This window comes from Cricetulus griseus, chromosome 3, assembly GCF_003668045.3.
Source record: "Cricetulus griseus strain 17A/GY chromosome 3, alternate assembly CriGri-PICRH-1.0, whole genome shotgun sequence".
Taxonomy (NCBI): domain Eukaryota; kingdom Metazoa; phylum Chordata; class Mammalia; order Rodentia; family Cricetidae; genus Cricetulus; species Cricetulus griseus.
This window is the reverse complement of record NC_048596.1, coordinates 273,264,663-273,289,867: the sequence shown is the minus strand read 5'-3', so window position 1 is coordinate 273,289,867 and position 25,205 is coordinate 273,264,663. Positions and strand designations below refer to the sequence as shown.

Sequence of the window (25,205 nt, the reverse complement as noted above, 5' to 3'; positions counted from 1 at the left end):
AAAAGAAAAAAAATCAAATTTAATTAAACTCTGTGCAGTAATCTGAAGGTATCGCTTCATCAAAAAAATATTAGGGGGAAAGATGAGGGTGGGGGCTTGCAAATGAAAGCCATTTTTCTTTATAATGCTATAATGTTTTAGTTTACATGTTCTTTTTATTTTTAATGTTTTTAATTGAAACAGAATAACGTCACCTCCCCCTCACTTTTCTCTCTCCCACCCTGTCTCTCCCTACTATCAAGGGAACAGCCTTTTTTGCTTTATTATTGTTACCTAATATAAATATATTATATACACGTGTGTGTGTGTGTGTGTGTGTGTGTGTGTGTGTGTGTGTACACAAATAATCATAAATACAGCCTGCTGAGTCTGCTTTTGTTGGTAGTGTATATATAGTTTCGAGACTGACAAGTCTACATTAGATAACCAATAAGAAGGTTCATCCTTGGCAGAGGCTAACTCTTCTTTTCCCAGAAGCCTTTCATTTCCTATAATTCTTTGTCTAGGACTCTATGAAATTTGGCTATAGGTGGGACTCTGAAATTTTTCCCTTCCTGTGTTGATATGTCCATTGATATTGCTATTTTCCCATCTTGTTTACATAGCCATTTCTGTTTATAAGAGTCTGTCTCTGTCCTCTGACCTTAAAAATAAATTCAAATTATAAACAGAAAAAACATAGACTGTTGACAAGCAGGTCTGAGCTGTGGTCTCAGCTGTGCCATTCACTGGGTCATGTTTCCTCATCTGGCCCCATTTTGTGGGTGCTAACTGACTGCTCTCTCAAGGAGGGTGCACCGGGAGAGTAAGCCTGGGTGTGGGAAAGGGCTCCAAGATGCCAGCTGAAAAATGATGGTCAGGTTCATCTGGAAGCCACAGAATCCAGAAGGCAAGTCCTTTGGGGACACTGTTTCTCTGGGAATCATGCCAGGCTTATGGTACACAGGAGAGTTTTAGCAAAGCCCCAGGGAGTGAGGTCCTGGTGCAGCCAGACCAGCCTCTGAGGACAGTAGCATGGCAGGGTGTGAGAAGCCCACTGTGTCTCATGACCTTGAAATTTGGGACATCTTGCTGACACCTGCAATGACCTCTAAATAACAAATTACAAGTCCCTTAAGGCTGGTAATGGGGTGAAGGGAGCTCATTCCAGCCACCCAGCAAGCCACCAGTGAGGGCTGATAAATTTTACCAGAACACTTGAAATTCCGGTGGCAGATGTGTGTCTGCGGCGGTCAAGTCATTTCCTGCTTGAATGACCTAGAGCGAACTACCCAAGCATGTTAAGCTCCCGTTCCTTGTCTGTGCTGATGAGCTGTCTCCAATCCTGGTCTTGAGGACCAGAGCTGGCTGGGTGAGTGAAAATGGGCTTCTGGGTATTCTGAAAGGTTTGCATTGCTTACCTGCCCAGCTGAAGTGGCATTCTAATAGCACTGGTTCCGTTGAGTCAGGAGCATTACTCCTGAGAACGTCCCAGAGGCTGGGTCCACATCCTCCCACCTGGTGCACACACAGCGCCTGCCTCCTGGACTTGATGGCCCTGCTATTCCTTATTCTGTGTTCCTGCATGCCTAGTCCTTCCCTGGTTCCTTCGTCTCCCTGGAGGGCAGGGAGCACCTGCTCAAATGGATTCTCATCCTTTTGTCCCAGCGCATAGCCACAGGTCAACAGAGATTGGGTGTCACAGAATGTTACAGTTCATGCCGAGGGTGAGTCAGTCAAGTCCACAGCCCATGACCCTGAAACAGTGGCTCCTGGGAATCTGACCGTGGCTGTTTGTCTACTGCCCTGGTATTTACCACACTCTTGGTAAATGGAGGAGAGAGCAACTCTGTCAGGAGCTGACTGACACCAACTACAGGCTCACCTTCCTGGATTCACCATTGCAAGCCTTCTGCACAGCCTAGACCTTCTCTCCTGACTTATCAAATGTTGTTGGAGAGGAACGGTTTCTGTAGGCTTCGAGTTAACCATCTTCTCTCCAGATCTTTGAGAGTTCATCAAGGTGTGTCTTCGTGGTTTCTTCCGGGGGTGGGGCAAAGCTCAGAATTCTGACACCTCCAGCTTTCTGCCTCCCATCCCAGGGTCACTTCCCTGGCTGATGTCCAGTTACCCAAACATGTCCTCCCCTCCCTCCTCCCCTCCCTCCCTCCCTCCCTCCCTCCCTCCCTCCCTCCTTTCTTCTCTGAGGCCTTCCCTCGGTCCTCTGGTGTTGGAACTTCGCACAACATTTACACATTTTCTCTTGCCCTTGCCCCTTACCTGATCTTGCACTCACTGTGGGCCTCTTCCCATGACCAACAGACATTTCCACTCTGAAGATGTTTTCTTCTCCTGTGTAACAAATCTCAGCTTCTGGCAAGGTTGAAAATCTGCTTCACAAACACACTTGCGGAGTGCCTGCTGCACACTTTCACCACCAGGTGAGCAGGAAATGATGGCCCTCACAAGTCAGCAACAAATGGAGACATCAGATCACCCAGAATCTCAGCATGTAGCCTTAAAGTAATTCCCTCATCCATGGTTTGGCTTTCCATGGCTTCTGACATGTAGAGGAAGTATATCTATTGGGGGAAACTTCTTTATTTTTGCTTTTTTTTTATTCTGTATATGTGTGGTGTATGCATGTGCATGTGTGTGGGTTTGTGTCTTTGTGCATGTGTGTACATGTGTGTGTGTGTGTGTGTGCATGTGTGTAAATGTGCAGGTATGTATGTGTGTGCATGTGTGTGGGTATGTGTGTGTGTGAGTGTACAGGTATGATGCCCATGTGGAGGCCAGGCTATGAGGTATCTTCCTTTATTGTTTTCAACTTACTGTCTTGAGTCAGGGTTTTTCTTTTCTTTTTTTAAAATGATTTGTTTTTATTTTATGTGCATTGGCATTTTACCCGCTTGTATGTCTGTGTGAGGGTGTTAGATCCCTTGGAATTGGAGTTACAGACAGTTGTGGTTGCTGGGAATTGAACTTGGGTCCTCTGAAAGAGCAATCAGTGCTCTTAACTGCTGAGCCATCTGTCTAGCCCCTGAGTGAGGCTTTTTCACTGAACCTGAAGCTCATTTTTGGCTCCGCTGGGCAGTGAGACTTCAGGGTCTTCCTGTCTCTTCCCTGAAGTGGAATTATAGGCACACACAGCCATACATATCCTTTTCAGATTAGGGCTGGGGACTTGAACCCAGATCCTCATATGTGGAGGGCAAGTGTTTTCCCATCTCCGCAGCCCTGATTCAGCTTTTAAAGGCAACTTGCAATTTGGCCTTTACCCCAGAATTTTATCATGACTTTTCCCCTTCTCAATCGAGAAACCATGTGATAAAGTTTGGGAGTGTTTCCTTGTCAGGGAAGGAGGGAGGGAGGGGGAGTGGAGAGAGGAGAGGGAGGAGGGGGGAGAGAGATGTCAAGGAAGCCTTTGCTTTGACAGCTTTATTGGAGCATGGTAACACAACACAGAGCATGGATTTGAAGTCCCACCACAGCTGTTCCTCTCCTAGGCATCGTGCACCCACTTCTGCTTCCCTGAGAGGCTCCAGAAAGTTCACATTTGCAGGACTCCTGTGAAGGGGCAGGCTGTCCCTGGGCACTGTGGTCTTGAGCCCTGATTGATTGTCTCTGTGATTGGGCGTGTCCATTTGCACCAGAGGTCTCATGTCTCCAGTTAGTTAGGCCCTAGAGTCCTGAGAAGACACCTAGATGGGTTTCTTGGGCTTTCGGAGGGAATTTGACAAAGAGACTCAATGGTCGTCTCTGGGAGTCATCAGGCCAAAGGATGCCTTGAAGTTTATTGGCAGACTAGCTCTTAAAACATTAGTGTGGGCCATTCTTTACACATTCACCTGACAAGCTTTAAATAAGCTTCTATTAGGTGTGAACACTCTTCCAAGGGTCCAACAGGCAAAGGCCAACAGAAGGAACATATATGTAGGGAAGTAATATGGGTATCCAAGAAACCAGAGCCAACTGTTACAGCATAATCAGCCAATAGCATCTAAAGAAAGTCCCACACTGTGTGGCAAAGGCCTGATGTTGGATAGGTCAGAAGGGACAAGGAAGAGGACCTTAAGGAAATGGTATTTTAGTTGAGATCTCAAGATGTCAACTTGTCCAGAAGACAAAACCGCATTTCAGGCCATGCAAATAGCACTGTGTGCCTTGCTTGCTAGAAATAGTAGATGTAATTAAAATGCTAAGGCAGATGGGGGTGGAGTTAAGAGAAGGTGGGGTGCTACGGGGAAGCTGAAGACACGAAAGCTGACAAAGCCCACCGAGGCTGTCGTATGGAGGGCTGACTGGAGGAAGGAGGCAGGGGTAGAGAGTGTTGGAAAGAGACCTAAACAGTTTCTCCAGTTGTCTTTTTGGAGACTTCAGCAACTGGGTCAGGTGAAACAGGGAAGATGAAGATTACCAGTTGGATGGCGGATATGTGTGAGGGCTAAGACTTGAGAGTGTTCACCATGAGAAGCAAGGCAAAAGGAGGGGCTGAGGCTGACCTCAGCTGTGGAAGCTCGGGTTGTGTCCTTGGCTTGAGAAGGGGACTTTAGAGAAGCAGGTGAGGGAGACGGTGGAGAGTGTGGCTGTGGACATGTTAGAGTATCCAGGTGGAGGAAGCAGGGCCCAATGCCTTGCCCACAGCTATAAATCAGTAAATAATCTTATGTCTTGTGACTAAAGTCATGAATGTAGATGAGGTCCCAAAGGGAGGACCAGAGTGAGAAGTCTCAGTGCTGAGCCCCAGGGAACAGTCACATCTCATGGTTGTGTGGAGGACAATGAGTCACAAAGAGGGCTGAAAAGCTGTGGGTGCATATTGTCACTGGGGGGAAGGAGAGGGTCTTGGAAACCCAAGGAAGCATGAGTTTCAGGAGAGGCTGAGGTCAAGGGAGGGCAACACCATTGAGAAGTCCTAGGTGAGAGAAGCCCGTGAACACCCTCACCTCTCTGGAGCTCTCACCAACTCCACCTCCTTGAGTCTCTTCAGTAGTTCTCTAACTGCAGATAAAGAGTTATCCATTTGCGGAGGAGTAAAGAGCTGCCTAGAGTGGTAGACAGTATGCCCAGCTCACGTAGCCAGCAGAAGGCAGCACCTGGTCGACCCACACATTTGCACCCTTTGCATTTTCCCAACTTCCACCTGTCCTTCCCTGGGGTCCAATAGACACACTTAAGCTGCAAGTGTGCCCTGCACACCACTTCTTGTTCATAACAAGCACCATCAATATCTATATCTCAGCATGGAGGGTTTCCTGCAGGGCTAAAATTTGCTAGAGGAGGGTTAGCTGAGTTGAGGTACTATCATGACTTCTCTTCTGAGTGGCAGTGTAGTGTAGTTTCAAGAACATGAACATAAGCCTGGATTTCCACCCACCCATCATCCTTCCACCCATCCATCATCTATCATCCATCACTACCCACAATCCACCCATCATCCACCCATTGTCCGTCCGTCCGTCCGTCCGTCCATCCATCTGCCCATCCACCCATCATCCATCCATCACCCATCCATCCATCATCCACCCATCGCCCATCCATCCACCCATCCATCCATCATCCACCCATCGTCCATCCATCCACCCATCATCCATCACTACCCATAATCCACCCATCATCCACCCATCATCCGTCCATCCATCCATCCATCCATCCATCCATCCATCCATCCACCCATCACCCATCCATCCACCCATCCATCCACTTTTCCACACATCTACCCCCTCACCAAGTGCTTTCTGAGTACCTCTATCCCAGGCACGTTTTCTAGCTGAGTAGCCTGAGGTACATTCCATACTTCTCTGACCCTCAGTTTCTACCTCTGTAATGTCTGGGCAGTGATGCGCACCCTAAGAACACATATATAAACTATAAGGGCCCATGTAGGTAAAGTACCTAGCACCTAGTTAGGTGTTCGTGGAGGGCATTTTCTCTCCTCTTCCTTCTCTCCCATCCCCTTGTCTCATTTTCTGATCATAATGAGATCCCACAAGGGAGTGAGACAGGGCTTTAGAGCAACATCCTTTGCCCTGCTCAGCAGATGTTTATGTTTTCTACAAAGCACATCTGTGCATGCACGTGTACACATCTGTCCGGCTGTCTGCTCACCACTCCTAGGTCCAGCACCAATGTGAGCTTTGAACCCAAAAAAATTCAGCCTAAAGGAGCAAAGCACCTGTCTGGAATCCGCTCACAGGGAAGCTGATCTGTGTGTTCTGTGAACCCCCAGGCTCAGGCTGAAGTTTGTCCTTAGTGGTTTGGGGGCTTGGCCCACAAGGCTCCAAGTGATAGGGCTGGGATCATGGTGTTCTGGGCAGGATCTAGACAGCTGCACAGGGCAATGCCCTCATTCCTTGCTGCGATGGTATCCTTTCTGTCTTCTCAGACAGTGGCTCTCCCAACTGCTCCTCTGAGGGGCCTTCTGGGTGTTGCTGGAGAAAACGAAGCCCCCACAGGCTCTTGCAGCAGGTTAGGAGGTTATTGGAGCATGTGGTGCAGGACAGCGTGAGTTTCCTGCAGAGACACAAGTGCAGGTTAGAGCTGGGGTGGTGTCATGGCTAATCTTGCTGTTGACTTGACAAACATGGGCAGGGGAAACCCCAGGTGAGGAAACGCCTCTGTGAGCATATCTGTGGGGATTTGTCTTGATTGCTAATTGCTGTAAGAGGATACAGCCCACTATGGATGATACCATCCCTAGGCAGGAAGGCATGGGTTTTGTTAGAAAGCTAGCTGAACAAGCCAGAACGAGCAAGCTAGTTAGAGCTATCCTCTGTTGGTTGCTGCCTTGGCTTCCCACCATGATAGATTGTAACCTGTAAGCTAAAATAAACCTGTTTCTCCCCAAGTTGCTTTTGGTTATAGGGGTCTGCAACAGAAAGCAGACTAGAGCAGGTGGACAATGAGACAAGCCCACGGGGCCAGGGGATGAGTCTCTCTGTTGTGCTTCCACTAACTCTGGACCTGGAATAGCAGTGTGGGATGGCAGAGATTCTCTTCCCTGCCTAGCGCAGTTCACGGGCAGCAGCAAGTAGGAGCATTCAGGAGCTTTGCCTTCAAATCCCAGCACTGCTTCTGCTTGCTGTGTTGACACGGTCATTTCCGATTCTCTGACTCTCACATGGATCTCCTCATAGCTGCATTCCCCAACACTGGTAAGAATGCAGTGCTATGAAATACACCTGAAAGGCTGGCTGCCTTATGAGTAGGGGCCCAGGTGATGTGTGCTGCATTTGGTGTTGGGGATAGAGCCTAGAGCTATCTCATGCGTGTCTCACATGAGTTGGGGAAGCTCGGGAAAACACCAAAGTTTTGCTGCCAATCCAGTGGGGTAATCAAGTTCATGGCTCCTCCTTCCATACAGAGGACAGGGAAGAATGCTCTCCTTCCCTGCACACTTCTGCTTGTCACGTGGTGGCTGAGGCTGTGGATGTCTGACTTTGCAAGGCTCTGTGAACAAAGACACAGATGAATCCCAGCCTCCTTCTAAGTGTGGCCACTCTGGCCAAGCCGCTGCTAGGAGCCCCAGGTGGCACTGACCCTCTCTCCTAGCACACTGTACCTCTAGTTGGACTGTAAGGTCGTGCCTGTGGCATTTTAGAGGTTATTGCTATGTACATATTTGGCCAGGCTAGCAGGGAGGTATCTGCCCTTGGAAGAACATTCCAGTGGTTCTGCGAAAGCACTGCTTGCTGAATTATTGCAGAGGCTACCTTAGGCTGAGGGTAACCAGCTTTTGTCCTCTATAGAGCCTAGTAATTAATTACCCAGATAATGCACTTGGGAAACATTGCATGTTCACAGTGAAATGTCAAAACATAGAGATAACAAAAATACACAAATGAACAGTTCAAATAAACCCTCCTCGGGCAAATCTTTCTGTTACACAATTCAGTTATTATCCATTTGAATGAAATACATCAATCATCCAAACAGATTCTATTTGAAGTACCTATATACGATTGAAAGAACGTTTAAATTAGGAATTCTAACTTCAGCAGTACCTTCAGCAAATATTTCTATTTTGCTCTGCATATGTATTTTTATGTAGATGTATCATGTTTTATGATTGTTTTTCTCTGCAGCTGACTTTTTATTCTTGCCTCATTACCCAGCGACAGGTCTCTCACTGAACTTGAAGTACAGCCTTTTGGGTAGGTAGGCTGGCTGGCAAGTTCTGGAGAACCAGTTGTCACTACCCCTCAATGCTGGGGTTATAAGTACACATGACCATGCCTGGCTTTTTAATGTGGGTTCTGAGGATTCAAATTCAGGTCCTCATGCTTGTGCAGCTAGTGTTCTTACCCACTGAGCAACCCCTTACCCTGCTTTCCTTAATTTTAATCTATTTTCCTTTCTGGGTTTGTTTATGAAATCCTCTCACATATCAAGGTCATCAAAGTATCCCATGTTTTCTTCTATAAGTTTAAATGTTGCCCTTGGTATTTAACCTACCCGAGCACATCTGGAAATGCCTTTTGTGACTCATGGCATCCAATATTATTTTCCCATTTTCTTTCAAAGGCAAATGATTTTCCTTCCTATCTGTGTGTGGTGCTGGCTGAGTTTCTCCACCTGATTTTGTTTCCCTTCTGGTGGACATGGAATTGGTCCCAATGTTATGATCATTCTTAATTTCAGGAAAATTTATGAAAATGTCCTTCTCCACTCTTTATGCCATTTACTTGCTTATTTTGATAAGTTTTGCCAGAATTCGCCAAAGAGCTACTTTTGGGTTTGTTGCTCTTCTTTTGATTAAGGCTTTGTCTTTTGTTTTACCTGTGTCTACTTTGTTGTTATTTGCTTTGTTGTGTTTGATCTTCTAACTTTCCAAATTGGATGTTTAGTTCTTAAATTTCAAACTTGTGTTTTATGTTCTAAGCATTTTCACCTGCGTTTTCCTTTGAGGGCCGCCTCGAGGACTACTCTGTGTGCTTTGGGGTCATGTTTTACTGCCGTGTACTCAAATACATCTCCTAACAGCTTAGAGGTGTTTTCCTTCAACCCACAATCTACTAGGGAATTTGTTTGCAGGTTAGTAAAGGTTTCTTTTGCTGTTATTTGATTTTGTCATAGTTAGAGTATTGCTCTATGAGTGGATTTCTAGTACATACTCAACTTTTTTTTTTTTTTTTTAAGATAGGATCTCAATATGTAGTCCTGACTAGTTTGAATCTTGCTGTATAGCACTGGCTGGCCTTGAACTCACAGAGATACACCTGCCTCTGCCAATGGGACTAAGGACATATGCTACAGCCAACTTTTACATGTTCCTCTTATGTTTGAGAGGAACGTGCTCTGTTTTTGTTGGGAAGAAGCACTTATCAGTTCATTTCGCTTTCTATTGTGTTTACAAAACATTACATGTATATATTGATTCTCCTATACCCGATTTTTGAATGTTGACAATATATTATATATTTTATATTATAATTATTTGTTATTTTCTCCTTGTATTTCTGACAACTTTACATGTTTTTAGAGGGAGGTCATTTGGTACATATAAGTTTAAAATTATCTTTCTGGGAGATTAACTCTCATCAGGATATGATAGTCATATTTCTCTTTATATTACCTTTTACTCAAAGTTTATTTTATATGATATTAATAAAGCTAGCTAGATTTTTTGTTTGTATTAGTATATGGTATTTAATATGCATGTTTTCCTTATACTGTCAATATTTTTGTTTCATATATGCTAATCTGTTTATTATAAAAATATTTGTTTTAAAAAAATCAAATCTGACAATCTTCTTTGCCCTCCTCCTTCTTTCTTTTAAAAGCTTACTTATTATCATTAATGGGTGTGTGTGTGACGTGTGGGGTGTGCAAATTCCAGGCTTGTAGCATGGTGTGCTTGTAGCTGTCAGAGGACAACTTCATGGAGTCAGTTCTGTCCTTTCACTTTCCATGGTGTCTTAGTTAGGGTTTCTATTGCTGTGTAGAGGCGCCATGACCAGGGCAACCCGTATAAAGGAAAACATTTAATTGGGTGACTAGCTTACAGTTTCAGAGGTTCAGTCCATCATCATCACGACAGTGAGCATGGTGGAGTGCAGGAAGACATGGCTACATCTTTATCAGACGGCAACAAGAAATAGACTGTTTCACTGGGTGTAGCTTGAGCATAGGAGACCTCAAAGTCCACTCTCACACTCTCCACACTTCCTCTAACAAGGCCACATCCACTCCAGAAAAGCCATTCCCTTTGGGGGGCCATTTTCTTTCAAACCACCGTACATGGCTCTGAAGATTGTACAGAAAGCTCAGCTGAGCCATCTTTGAGACAGGGTCTCATCATGTAGCCCAGACAGGCCTCGAAGCCACACTCCTCTGTCTCCCAATCCACACTCCCCAATGCTGGGACTGTAGACGTGTGAGGCTGTGCTTTGCTCTTCATATTTTTTAGTTAGTTAATTTACCTATTGGCCAATGAGAAAGATTTTCATTTGTTTCTTTCATCTTGCTCTGTATTTTGCATTTGTACCACCCTGTTTAAATGTCCCCTATTATTTTCTTGCTTCGTTTAAATTGCCCCTTTTCTTCTTTCCCTTGTCATATGGATTTCTACCTTCTATTTCAAAATAAGGCTTTGCAAGGCATTTTGACAAGCGTGTGTAACTGTGAGAAATCCAGGAGACTAGGCCATCATCCAGGCCATGCTGGGATTCCCACAGTGTGCTGACTCCATCCTGGGTTTGCAGAGACACTAAAGCTTTACATTCTCAACCCCATTCATAGCCCCCTGGCCCATTTCTGCTGTGAGTCCCAACACCTGGAGCAAAAGGATGTTAACCGGGCTCCAAGAGAGAACAGAGGGACGGGTGTCATCATGACACCCGCTGTTCTACTTTTCATTGTCTCCTCCTGGAAACCGCCCTCTAACTCTTCCTTGAGATCCCCACTCCTGCCCATGTGGAAGAGGCAGAACCAACCTCCTCCCCTTTGCTTTGGTTTCTTCATTGGGTTCAAGACTATTGGTTTCAAGGTAGAAGAACCAAGACCTAATTAAGTTAATGAAACTTAACCCTGAAACTTTTGCTGGAGCAGTAGGCCGGGGAGCCACTTTTCTGTTGGATATGAAAAGACAGTAAGACAGAAGCTTGGGCCTGCTGCAGGTCTTGTGGGGAGAGGGTGAGGATGAAGCCTGTTCACAGGGGGAAGCTGAGCTGAGAGCCGATGACCTTCCACACTGGGTCAGGGCATGCTCGAGCTGCCCTTGACCTCACAGTTCTGTGAGTTAGTTACCACCCAAACCCCATCCCTTTTCACCGAATTTCTGCTGCTGGTGCTTGCTTACCAGTGTCCAGACTGAGGACATTCCCAAATGAATGTTACTTGAGTCAGAATCTTTCACATGGAGGCGTTAGAATATATCCAGTCACCAGGGGTCAGAACCCAGCATCAAGGCTTCCTCATGAGATGCCTCCGTCATTTCCTCTCCACACCCCAAATTTCCCTCTGTGATAACAGTAACAGCAACATCCGGGAACACCAGCACTGGGTCCTCTCCACTGGCCTCTGCTGCCTGCAGGACAAATGGCCAGACAGACCGCTGACTGCTCGCCACGTGTCTCTGACTGCCGGCTTCTTCCTAACACTTGCCATGCCCTTCATTGCTTCTCTGCCTTCATGGTAATGCAGCTGGAATCCAGCGCCACTGAGCATTGTCCCCAGCCTTTGGTTTCTTCTTCGATGACAGTTTCTACTCTTGCTTCAAGGCTCTCCAGTTATCGCCTCTTTCCAGAATTACTGACGCCTTCCTGTTTCTGCGCTTGCTTCCCTGAGCTAGCCCCTGGATTGTTTCTCTGTCTCCCAGACTAAGCTAAGAGTGTCACAATAGCATGTGCCGGATTTTCCCTCCTTTTTACATTTCAAGAATCACATGTATGTGTGTGTGTGTGTGTGTGTGTGTGTGTGTGTGTGTGTGTGTGTGTGTGTGTCTGTACTTGTATGCATGAGTGTATGTATGAGAATGTCTGTGTCTGTCCTTGGGTGAAAATAGGAGAGCTGGAAGCAGGGTTCCTGTGTTCTGTTTGATCAGTGCTTGAGTTTGATTCCTGGGACCCACATGGTAGAAGGAGACAACTAACTCTCATAGGTGGTTGTCCTCTGAATGCCATGGTGAACGCACACACACACACACACACACACACACACACACACACACACACACACACAAAGCTAATGTCAGAAAACGACCGACAAGAAGACGCACCACCTGAGACTGTAGCTGGTTGCTGAACCCTTTTCTTTTTTACCGCAGTGGCAGGCGCTATGAGGCACGTGCCGAGTTTTCACAGATCATGAAACTGAGGCTGCAGGTAAGTGGAGATGCCCCAAGTACTCTCATCAGAGGTCAGTTTGAGCTCATACCATCTGACTCCAAAGCACACCTCTTTCCTATCGTGACGTGTTACTCCCTGGGAGGCAGACTGCATGCACCTGATAGAATGGTACTGAGAGGCAGCCTCAGAGACAACACGATGGTCTGGGCTGGGTAACCAACCTCCAGCCACTTATGAGGGACAGCATATGCTGATTGACAGCTGAGGTGTAGACCAAGAACAACATGTGGGCCTGTTCTCGTCAACAAGTGAGCGGGAGGCTTAAGAGTGCGCATTCGTGTGTGGCTGGGTATGCACACGCGCAAATGTGTGTGTCCAGAGCCTGGGAGTGTGTGCCTGTGAGTGAGGACCAGGTCTGTCACGAGAGCAGTGTGGAACGGAAACCATTTCTTGCTCTGAGGTGTGAGAAGTAAGTGGCATTGTGTTTTTCCTCATACAATGGATGGGAATGCAACAGCACCCTCCAAATGTTTGGAGGTGTGAGGATGAGGGAACAGTATGAGCTTGGGCTTCTGTTCTGAGGACAGGAGAGGGGAAAATCTGGAGGAGAACCAGGAAGGTGCAGAGGGGACAGAAAAGCACCCTTTGCCACAGCAGGATGGTGCTGACTATAGGCCCTGGGGAGCTGCTGAAGGCATTGGGACAGAGGGGTCTAGTTAATTGTCTAACATTCCTGGGACCAGATCACTGGCCATACAACCCCAGGCAAATTCCCTGTGGCCTGGACTGGCCCTGGCCCAGGATTCCGTGTGGGAGCTGCGAGTGTCTCGGAGGATGAGGGAAGGGAGCTTGCCTCTCCCTCTGTTGTCTGCATCTTGACTGCCCCCCAAAGGTCTATGTGCTAAAGGCTTGGTGGTCAGCCAGCTGTACTAGTGTGGTGTGTATATGTCAGGGTGGGGTGGGGTGTGAACCTTTGAGGGGAGGGGCTTAGTGGAGGGAAGTTAGGCCATTGATAGCGTGCTCTTAAAGGGGAGATTTAGCCTAGCTGCCTCCTCTCTCTCTTTCTGCCTCTCAGGCATGATGAGATGAGCCATTTGCTCCCCAACTGTGGTGATATCTTGATTGTACAAATAAAGCCTGTCTGAAGGTCAGATAATGGAACTGGCCACTAGCCAACCATAGGGGTCTGGAGGTCTGTACGCAAGGTATTACCACATCCAACCTTCTCTGGTGCACTCGCCGCCTCAGCCTTGAAGCAGTGCAGCCAGCTTCTGAGACTTCTGAATCCAAGAGGAGCCTCTCTTTTGAAGCTGTGACCTCAGCTGTTCTGCGCCAGTGAGAGAAGGCTGACTAATATACCCCCTGTCGAGACCTAGTGCCCCACCACTAGGGGTGCAGGGAAGGGGGTTTAGGCAGATTTCAAGGTGTCCTCCCCAAAGGTGAAGGGTATGATCCCATGCTCATATAGAGCCTGAGCTTGGCTCTCTCAGCAGCCTGTTGGGTGGGCACCAGCTCTGGTATCTAGAGAAGAAGGTCTAGCCAAGGACAGGAGCTGTTGAGTGCAGGGATGGAGGCTCCACACACTGGCTGGGTCCAAACTCTGGGCACTGGGCAGATGGGAACCACAGAAAAGCCACCGCTGGCTGAGCAGCTACTCACACCATGGCTCAACCTAGGCATTTCATGCACTCCCTCGGTTAACCCTCACACTAATGCTGGAGATGAGTTACTGCAGTTTTCTTCTCTTTAATTTTTATTTATTTACTGCAGTTTTCTTATAGGGGAGCTACAAAGGTCCAGACAAGTCGACAAACTCGCCTAAGGTGACCCAGTCAGCAGGTTGGCGCGGGGTGTGTGAGCACGTGAGATGTTGCATGAAGCAGAAATGATGGTGTGGGAACCCTGCCTCCTGCTCAGCATCCCCCACCTCTTTGTCACCCTGGTGTTGGAGTGCTAAACAACAACAACAACAACAACAACAACAACAAAATAAAACAAAAAAACAAAACTGGGAGAATCTCCAAGACCTCACTTCACTTTACAGCTCCGGTGTGGAGAAGAAGACTTGTTGATGGACACATTATCTCTGGAAGATGAGGACCTGGAACCCGAGAACTTCGGTCACTTTCCCATGGAATCAAAGTGGATAAAGAATGCAGCCTCTGGGGAGCCCAGCTGCACCATACTCCTTGCCAGGCTCTCCTCGGGGTGCATGAAGCAGAGCTGGGGGCCAGGAGCTACAGGGTTCCATTCTTTCTGGAATGTGGGTCTCATTCAGGCCTCCCTAGTCCTAGCCTTTAGTTCACCCAGTCTAGTTGTTCCAACTAATCCTCTCCTGAAATTGGATTTTTAAAAAAAATTAGCATGCATGCACACACTTGTGTGTGCATGCTTGTGTGTGTGTGTGTGTGTGTGTGTGTGTGTGTATGTGAGAGAGAGGGGGGGAGAGAGGAGAGAGAGAGAGAGAGAGAGAGAGAGAGAGAGAGAGAGAGAGAGAGAGAGAGCGAGCACATGTGTACACCAGGGTGCACATATGGAAACCAGAGGACAATTTGCAAGAGTCAGCTCTCTAAGCCATCCTGGGCATTAAACTCAGGTCATCACCTTGGTGTAACAGATGTCTACTCACTGACTCGTGCCACCAGCCCCAGGATTGTTTATCTAAGATAAAGGAGATCGGGAACCCCCTCCCAACTCATGCTATGAAAAAGACCCCAGGGTATCTGATGCAATTCTGAAGTCCACTTCCTTGGATCATCACCTCACCCTGAGGAGGCAGGGAAAGTGGCGTGCCACCTGTTCCATCATTGGGAACTGAAGCTTGGTGAAGCCTCCCATTTGAGCCAGCTCTGGGGCTCCGAAGCCTGGGCCCAGCTCCCGTGTGTCCATGCTGGTCTCTGTTCTGAGAGCCTAATTTGCTCTCCAGTGTCTCAATGGTGTCAGCCTTGAAGTTAGGATAGAGGTTTTCCTTCAAGCGCCTTCTCCTCAGCTCCCTCATTCTTTCTCCTTCCCCTATTCCTACCGCCATCTTTATAGGCCATTGGTCTTTTGTCTTGTTTGGTCTTTACCCTCTACTCTGTTCAGCTGACCACCGAACCAAGTGATGCTTCCAGGATCCCACTGCTGACTTGGCTTTGAGGAAGTGATACCCTCAGATGTGGCTAACATCAGGGAGGTCCTTATAGCCTGTCCTGAAGACAAGGAAAGCAGAACCAACGGTCTAAAATATCCCTTCCCTCTGGCCGGAACTCAGTTTCTAGAAATTCAGTTTCTAGGAAAAGTCTGAAAGAAAACTGGTGTTCTCTGTTTGAGGGTGTTTGTCATGGTGTGGCTTACAACCGCAAACATACACCAGGGCCTTTGGATATGACGGATTCTTGTTAGCTCCCAGAAGAGCTTAGCAGCTGGGCAGCTGTGACCCGGGCTAGACATTCCACATCTGCCTGCATAGACAGGTCTATCTAGAGGGGCCCAGACAGCCTGGGGAACTTACCCCAGAGGCTCGAGGTGGGGTGAGTCCTGTGGTGACTGCCTTCAGTGTCCAGAGTCACTGGGGTCACAGATGGCCGTGACAGTTGTGTGACACTGCAAACTTAAGGTTTTCCTTCATCTGTGCAATCGTGGTCTGTCTGCTCCCTGTGCAGAACAAGAGGAAGACTCTTACCCGAGGGGTTACCCAGGCATGTGCGGACAGCCCTTTCCCTGCACCCAGAGGGAAGTGCTGACACGTTGGTCTACTTTTCAGACTGAGGCAGATTTAGAGAAAGGAAGTAACGCCCAGGACAGCTGGCTGTCCCGAGAGGCAGCTTCCACGAGGTGCTGGGCCTCAGGATGGTCAGCTTCATAGATAGGTGTGAGCTTGCAAAAGTGAAAGTCGAAGAAACAAAGACTTAAATGAGTCAGAGCAAACAGCAGCAGCAGCAGCAGCAGCAGCAGCAGAGAGAGAGAGAGAAAGAGAGAGAGAGAGAGAGAGGCAAAACTGCTTAGAGGCTGAGCGTCACAGGGGCAGTGCACAAGACTCATCTTTTTACTGTGATTTGGGGACCGAATGTGCACCTGGACACGGAGAGGAGGCTGTGCGGGGTTGTTACTTCAGGAGTCCATGGCAGTAAGAACGAGGATTTTCTGGCTTTCAACTGCTGATTGTATTTGAACAAAAATTAACATTCCCTCCAAGAGGGGGAAAGGTGGCTCTGAAGGTCATAAAACTTACAAGGGGCTTTACTCCTGAGCTTACACAACAGTGAGCAATCAGTTGGGAGAAGGAGACCCTTGGGTGGTGCAGCCACTTGCACGTTGTCCAGGGAGCTGGAGTGGGTAGTGTCTGAGTGCTCTCACTCGAGCTGGGGAAGGCTTCTCAGGGATGCAGCTGTCTGAATTGCATATGCTCCTGTTACCCCAGTGAACTCATCCGCTTACCAGTCTGGACCGGGAGGACTTGTCTCTGCCCCATTTTGGCTTTTTATCTGTCATGAATTGAAAGTAATACAGTCAGGGACTTCGCTGCCACCTATCTTGAATGCCAGTTGGTGGATGGTGATGGCATGTGGGTGAACATCACAGGACTGTGACTTACGTGGGCTGTAATGCGCTTTGCTCTGTGCCCTGCAGCTTTGCGTGGGTCTCATACAGGACAAGAAGACCTATTGGTGGTTATGTGGCAATACCTGCCACACTTGCTACATGCCGTCATTCACTCCCTATCTCTAGGCAGGGAGGACATGGTGGTGCCAGTCAGGGGATTCTTAGATGCAGACGCCCTGCCACGTTATCCCAAATGCTCTGCTGCAAACAGCTTCCGTGTCACATAAATCAGTGTCACCCCAAAGCCAAGACCCCTGGGGTCCCTGCTGTCTCTGCAGGGGCAGGACCAGCTCTCTTATAGGCAAGGAAATTGAGACTCAGAGAAGGATGTGACCTTCTCAGGGTCACAGCGGGCAGACACCCCTACAGAAAAGGCAGAGGCACCAGGAAGCCAGGTCTCCTGTTCCCAAGGCTGGAGATCTTGCTGCAGAGCTGCCTTGTGCCCAGTCAGTGCCCTCACCTGGCCCTGCTCTGGTACTTGTAGCTAATCACGACAAGAACAAATTCTGTTGCATTCGCCTCTACACGCTAAGTGATTCATTAGTATGAAAACCATATTCTTCATTGCTGCTGCCAGAGATTCTTGACACATCACAGTTGGGGTTGTGGGCATAATTTCACTCCCTTGTTAAGCATTTATATGCAGTTATTGTTGGAAGAGTCCCCTGTGACTAATCCAAGTTCCCAGCTTTCAGATGAAGGAAGGACATGAGGCTCAGCTCAGGAGCCAACTTGAGAAACTCGGCAGTGGCTCGAGACAAACCCACTGAAGCTCCGGACTTTTCAGCTTCTCAGATGCAAAAAGGCCGCAGGGGAATAAAATCCACTGCTCTCCAGGTACGAGCATAGCTGTGCCAGGCACTGTGTGTGAACTGGTGATAATATCCATCCTGACCCTTTTAGGAAGATGATCTTAGTTCCTATTCTTCAGAGAGGGCAAAGCACATGCCTAAAATCACAGAGTGTGTAGCTGGGAATTAGTATTCATGTCTTACCCCTTATCAGCATTGGCAAATTATAGTCCATGGGCCCAATCTTACCTACTGCTTGTTCTAATAAAAAAGCCTATAAAAATGTAAAGTAGTGCTTCATGACCCATGAAAATGTTATGCAACTGACATTTTAGTGTCCATAAACAATACTTGACTGGGACACAGACACCTTCATGCATTTATTTGTTTGTCATGGCTGCCTTTGAGCTATAGTGGCAGACCAGACACGGCCGCGTGCTATTTAGCAATTGACACAATCTGAGAAACTCATTGTTGGTAGATAGACCATCGCACAGTGTGTACTCACACGCTCTGAGTCGTCCTGGCTTTGCATGGACCTCATCTGTATGGCACAGCCTGCCATTCCTAGGTTAAGAAGCTGAGCAGGGCAACACTGTGCTGAATGGTGCAGGAAATCCCAGCACAGTGCTGAGCATTTATGCATCTGAACATAGACTCAATACTGCACAGGCACAGGCAATAGATCATCCGTCTCCTTCTCTTTTATAATTGTAGATATGGAGCCTGACACTCCGAAGAAAAGCTTTCCCCATCTTCCTCCTGCTGGGATGTCTTCTGAGGGGCCCCGAAGATACACAACCTCTCCCCAACAGGACACACTGGTTGGTTTATCCCAGAGCAGCAGATCCCGGGAGGTGGGGGCTTCCTCTGTGCCCCCAAATTGCATGCTGCCCTAGAGCTGGGTCCCACAGGGAAAGAGCCTTTGAAGTTTTTTTCCTTGTCAGATGAGTGAAGTCTTTTGCCTTTGTGGTGAAAAGGTAACAATTCAGTGGCCCCTGCCTCTCCCTGCAGGCCCTAGGAAGACAGTGCCTGCTGACCTGCCTTGGAGAAAGACCAGAGGAGAGGCATGGTCTCGGAAGAAGGTGAAGTGGGCTCAACCTCCATCTGGCTTCAAAGGCACCATCTTCAGATGCACTGCATCCAGGGACTGACCTTTCTGGGGCCATGATTTATCCTTGGGATTTTGAGGCTGTGATGGGGACCCCCACTTCTCTCTAGTCTCCTTCCCCTGACTTCCTCTGAGGATAGGAGGGGCTCTCAAACCCCACACTCTCTCCAGAGCAGCTTTGAGGTAGGCATGCATTTGAAGCCACCTGGGGGTGGCAAGAAGAGGGGAGGAGCTGGGCCAGCTAGGTCTTAGACACTGGGTCTTCGCCAAGCCCATGGACAACTATCTGTGTCCAAAGGCCCAGAGGTCCTCCCTGTGCCCACCACACCCCCACCTTTCCTGGTGAAGGAGAAACAGGTCTTAGAAGGAAAGAAGGAGAGGAAAACAAAGACAAAAGGAATGGATAACGGAAGACTAGACACAGGAAAAATGGATTTCTGAAGCATCATGCTAAATGAAAGAAGTCAGGCAGAAAATGTCCAGGATCAGAAAATCTACACAGACAGAGGACTTCCCTTGAGTTAGAGGATGAAGGAATGGGCTGTGGGAATTGGGAGGTGACAACAAGAGGGAATAGGTTTTGTGGGGAAGATGAGTGCTTCAAAATTGCTATGACTGTGGTTACACTCTTCTATGAATGTTCTAGAAACCACTGGTGTGTGCACTTTAAGTGAGTGGATTGATAGTGTCTGAACAGAGAGGGAGAAAAAGGCAAAGAAAAAAGATGAAATATATACAGGAGAGAGCAAGGCATGGAAGGCAGACAAAGGAAAGAAACACCCTTGTTCACATGTCTGCCATATGCCAGGGATGCCAAGGGCCTGCACCTTTAAGACAGTGAGAGTTGTCACCACTTGATAGACTGGAAAGTGGACCTCAGACTGTCCCATAACACCGACCAGCAAGTATAGTCACCATGACTCATACTGAGTCTACCCAACTTCCAGGCAGCTGACATCAGGACAGAGAGGGAGACCAGTCCTATACAAGGCAGCCAAAAATCTAGGCCATGTTGGAAAGTCAGATGATGGAAATGAACACAGTTGGGCTTTTGAGCCAGTCAACAAGTTTAGGGCCATGCACAAAACTCCCCTTCTTAGTCGCTGCTCCTCTGAGGACGTGTGTCTATCAGACATGAAGCTCTGGCATGTCCATGGACATTGCAGCCTTATCTCCACAGAACAAACTTACAGGAAGTACCCTTCCCCCCACCCACATAGTAAGGCCATGCTGTGGGTGGTGAAGTGTCTGTGGGTGGCTATCCTGCCCAAAGACACTTTTTCTCTATTGTCATGTGCCTTCAATCTTCCAGGCTCATCTATGATAGCTGGTGGCTATGGGTGGGTCCGGGAAGACTTTCTACCTGAGGCTTTGTGACTCAGATGGTCCTGGATACTGCTGTGAGATCTGCCCCTGGCATCGAAGGCTTGGAGGAGGGTCGGCTGTGACTTCGTGTGTAAGAAAAGGGAACAAGCTCTCTCTGAGCTTTTCTAGGCTTCCAAATTTCCCTCTTTGAGGCCTGTTTTCCTGATGTCTGCAGCTGTTAATCATTTCTTAGGGATCCCATAAACCTAGGACAAGAATTTATTTGGACATTCGCCAGCATGCCAGGCACAGGGCTGGCTGTCAGGGGTCCAACAGTGAATTAACATGGGCCTGGCCTGGTCTCCAGGAGCTTATGGTGTAGGGGAGCAAATATAATACCCAGTTGAAGGTGGGACAATGTCTCTTAGTATGGGAGGTGCCAACTGCGTGCATGAGAGGAGAGTAGTGTGATTGTAGGCTCCAGCACAGAGCCTTGGTGGCTGGGTAGGCTTTGACTTTCATTCCAAAAGCAACAGAAGGGTTGGACCATAGTCAAGTCATTTTTAGAAAGGTCTTGTGTGGCTTTGGAAGGAAGAAAGGTAGACTCAGGGACTAGAGGCAACCCTGGCTCCTTGGAAAGAGGAGAGTTGGAAGGTGAAGGAAAAGGTACCTGGCTGGCACTCCAGCCCTTGAGGCACCTGGTCATTGTCGAGCCAGGACAGAAACACAGGGGTGGGGGATGGGGCTGTGCTGGAATGAGGAAGGGCACACTCAGAGGTGTTGATAGGCTAGGTGCCCACAGGTCTTATCTCCCCAGAGATTATGGGAGCAAGTAAGTTGGGGAATAAGACCCAAAGCGTCCAGCCTCCCTGCCTGCTCTGCACTTCAAGTGGGTCAAAGCTGTCTGATGCCTCGGCTTCCCCTTCTGGTATCTACAGGACTGCGTCTGAGGCATTTGTCATAAGCAGGGCCATTTGTTGGTTGACAGAGGCCAGGCTTGGAGGACAGATGAGCATGGATGGGAATCTTAGTTCTACCACATTTGAAACAGTGGTGGCCTGACGCCAGCCAGATGATACGGTTGACATTGCAGTAAGAGTTCAGGATCAATGAGGTTTTCAATGAGGGAGAGCAGAGAGGGACAGGTGTGACGTCTATGAAGGACCCTCCACACCCAGGAGGGAGTGGTGTCTGTGAGGTCAGGAGGGATGAAGGCCAGGAATCTAGTGAGGCTCTGTTGCCCTCATAGCTGCCCCTCAGAGCTCAGAGCCCATCACAAGGGCTTGCAAGTGAATGAATGAAGGAACAAATGGATGAATGAATGCATGAATGGGTCTGTAGGGATAAAGGCATGATCTCAGGGAAGAGAAACAAAAGCCACATTAATTGAGAAACTCATCTGTTAGGTGGTTTTAGAGCTTCTGTTCAGGACTCAAGCAGGAGCTGGCTCTGCACACAGTGAGCTTTCTCAGTGCCTCCCAGGACAGCACCACAGGGCTCTGCACACAGTGAGCTTGCTCAGTGCCTCCCAGGACAGCACCATGGGTTCCCTCAACACCTTGTAGTGACTTTGTTCTCAGTGAGTTTATTGAAATCTCATTTTGATTCTGTTTCTCTTCCCAGCTTGGACACCTCTCAGAGGTGGAATCTTGTCATTGTCCCATGCCCTTTGCCCACTCTTACTTGCACTCGGCATACCCAGTGTTCTTCTGCAGGCTTTTTGTTTTTTTCAGATTTTAAAGATTTTGCTGTTCTCTCTCCCCCAACCACAAGCATCAATGCAACTTCCTACATCTGCAGGCTCACTCATCTGGCCCACATCAAAGGGGCCATGGCAACCTTCTGTCCAAGGCCCAGATCTGCTAACCACAAGCTTCTTTCCAAAGCCTGCCCCTAGCACCGCCCCCCCCCCCGCCACTATGTCTGTCTTTCCCCAAGCTCTACTCACACACGGCCCACACTTTTGTTTCCACTGAGGTCCCATCTTCTGACCCCTGCCATTTTCCCTCCGTACTAACTTGAACACTCCCCAAGGAAGAGCTGATTTGCACATGGCTTTTGAATGACCCTCTAAGGGTCTAACTGGTCACTCGTAACTCCTAAGTGGCAGAGCTGGGCCTTCTACTTAGGCCACCCGAGTGGAAAGACCATTTAGTTAGAAAGAAGGGCCTCTGAGTTCTGGGGTGAGTAGCACTTTGTCCAGGTCCCAAATCAGAGGCCCTTGATGAGATCTCTCTTACCGTTAATGTGGCCTTTTAAAAACAAGGCAAATGTTCTACCCAAGAGAGCCATTGAGAGATGATTTCTGTAAAATGCGCACAGAATGGTCTCAGTGCCACCCACACAGAGGTGGGGGTGGGAGGAAGTCTCCTCTGACCCACACAGATGTTTACCTGTCTGGGGTTCCCTGGGGGTGTGTGATTTCTGTCCCACTCCTCACTTGGAGCTTCAGGGGCTTCTCCTCCTGCCATCTGCCTTCTTGGCTTTGGTTCCTGGACAGCAGAGAATTGTTCAGCCTCAGGGATGGTTTTTGGGAGTTGTGGCTGGCAAGCCTGCAGTGGAAGAGCTGTTGGTAAGCCATGCGGAAGTCTCTGTTGAGGGCAGCGTACAGGATTGGGTTCAGGGCTGAATTGGCGTAGCCTAGCCATAGAACAATGCCTTCAACCACCTCGTTGATGGCATCGTCCCCTCTCAGTCCACGATAGACAAATGTGGTGAAGTAGGGAAACCAGCAGATGACGAAAGCTCCCATGACTGCAGCCAGCGTCACGGTGGCTTTGTGCTCTCGAATGGTGGCTGCCTTCCAGGAGCTGATGTGGTTGATCCTTTTGGCCTGCTCCCTGGCGATCTTAAAGATTCTGTAGTAGGTGACACACATGATGAGAAGAGGCAGGTAGAAGGTGACCAGCCCGTCCACCAGCCCGTAGACCTCATTGACCTGAACTTTGCACTTGAAGGTATCATTGTCTCTTCTGGTCTCATTTCTGCTGTTCCATCCCAGGTGAATAGACAGGAAAGATAGGGTGATGGAAATGACCCAAATAAAGACCAAAGAAATGGCAACGCGAACTGGGGTGACCAGCACAGGGTACCTCAATGGGTCCGTGACAGCGCAGTAGCGGTCCAAGCTGATCATGAAGAGGTTAAGGATGGAGGCTGTGCAGAGCATCACATCCAGGCTGGTGTAGATGTTGCAGAAAACCTGGCCAAAGCTCCACTTGAAAGAGAGCTGGTAAATGGCAGAGAAGGGCAGCACCAGGAGGCCAAGAAGCAGGTCGGTCGCCGCCAAAGACACAATGAAGCAATTGGTCAGACTGCGGAGCCGACGGTTCAAGCTGACAGCCAGGCAGACGACCACGTTGCCAGCGACGGTGATGAGGATGAGGGTGGTGAGGATCAAACTGATGGTGACTTTCAGTACAGTAGAGTCTAAGCAACAAGAATGAATCGTGCCATTGGGCTCCATTCTGGGGCCCTGTAGCTTCTATACTCAACCTTGGCCTTGGCCACTTCTCTTCCAGCTCCAACCACTGGGCTTCAAGTTCCCAACCAAGCCAAAGAGGGGTGTTGGGGAGGGTCTAATAACTGGCCTAATGCTGTTGTAGTACTAATCAAGCTGTTGCTTGTGAAGTGCAGGACATAAATAAGAATAAAGTAAGACTAGGGCCTTCGCGGTTCAAACCGCAGTCCTCAGCTGGTCTTCCAAGTCACATTCCTTCCAGGTCTGTAGTATGCATCTACCTTCTAGATTTCTCATGGAGGCTGAGGCACTGGTGGCTGTGTCTTGAGGTGGTTTTGGTTTGTGCAAGGGATCATACACATAGGCTGTCATGTCCTTCTCCATGGCTAGTGCCTGCTTCCATCCATGGCATAAGGTCAGGACTATTAGCTGCCCTCTCTGGGGTCACAGCAGCTGAAGAGGCAAAGATTGAGTGTTTAGCACATCATAATTAGACCAACAGCATGGCCTGTTCCAAGGTAAGTCTTTCTTACTTCCAACACCTGGTGAGAAACTAGGAGGCATGGGGACTCTTCCAGGTACCCTTCCTTAGGGAAGACCAAGATGGTCAGAGCACATGATGGGACAGCAAAGGGTACCATGATGTAAAGGCTAGAATACCATGAGGAAGAAATAAATGGAAGGGTGGGTCTAGGAGAGGACTGCTTTCATCTGCTCCCAGCTGCTTGCTGGTGCCTGACCCCACCTGGAGGCATTTGTTATCTGTTGATTAATGATACATTGAATGAGTGGATAAAGAAATGCATAAAATTTACTCTTATTACACGTGGGGAGCACTCTAAACTGGGGACTGGAAGATTTTCAGAGAAAGAACCAGGCAGCCTGTATTCCTTTCTTTGTAGCCTGTGGGGTGTCTGCTGAATTGACAACTCAGCCACTGTAGCATAAAAGAAGCCACACAGGACCATGCGCAAAAGAGTGCGTGGGCTGTGTTCCAGTCAAGCTTTGTGATGGACAAGGAACTGTAATGAGAAATCCTCGTGTATCTGTTTAAGGGATATCAAGGACTTACTAAGATATAAAAGGGGAAAATACATTCACAAATACAGGATATGGTAAATCCAGTCCCAGAGTCCTTGGGAAGCAGGGGACCGATCACACACTGCTTCACATTACCTGGCCCAGTCTTCACCACCCAAGAGAGTGAGCGACCCCCTCCCTCCTTCCTTATAAGAGGTCAAGTAGGCAGACAAGACCTCCTTCAGGCCAGATATCCCAAGGTCATGGGCAGAGTGAATACCCACTACACTTCCCCTTCTTGTCTAAACAAGAAGGTTCTAAACCTAATACAAAAATATATACATTAAGAACAACAATCAAGTATTGTCCAGCAGGAAGAAAGGGTAATAGCATAAATAAAAATGGAACTACAACAAGAACAATATCAAGTAAGAAACACATACTAAATGTCCACATCGTAGGTAAATGGCAAATCACAGAGATTACTCCAATAGCTGTCCTATCCTGAAGAATCTGAATCTAGTACCTGATATGCTCTTAGTAAAGTTATGAGAGGATAGTAACATTTTATTACCATTGGTTAAGAAAGGAGCTGATTTGGCCAATGACCAGGCAGAATAGGGCCAGGCGGGAAATTCAGAGATGTGGAGACAAAGAAGGTAGAG

The 25,205-nt window shown here is 48.1% G+C and overlaps 1 protein-coding gene and 1 long non-coding RNA gene across 4 annotated transcripts; one reads left to right on the top strand and one right to left on the bottom strand.

Moving 5' to 3' along the window:
- Positions 1 to 1,202: 1,202 nt before the first annotated feature.
- Positions 1,203 to 14,694, top strand: LOC118238476. 3 transcript variants are annotated; one of them, XR_004768908.1, is made up of 3 exons: positions 1,203 to 1,351; positions 12,248 to 12,305; positions 14,051 to 14,694. It is a non-coding gene; the product is annotated as an uncharacterized LOC118238476 (long non-coding RNA). The 3 variants fall into 3 exon arrangements; XR_004768909.1 differs by having other exon boundaries at positions 14,040 to 14,694; XR_004768910.1 differs by lacking the exon at positions 1,203 to 1,351 and adding an exon at positions 1,378 to 2,002.
- A 7,755-nt stretch (positions 14,695 to 22,449) lies between these two features.
- Positions 22,450 to 23,526, bottom strand: Hrh2 (histamine receptor H2). The gene has a single exon (XM_035442976.1). It carries the CDS (start codon positions 23,524 to 23,526, stop codon positions 22,450 to 22,452), a length of 1,077 nt encoding a protein of 358 aa, XP_035298867.1.
- Positions 23,527 to 25,205: the final 1,679 nt, after the last annotated feature.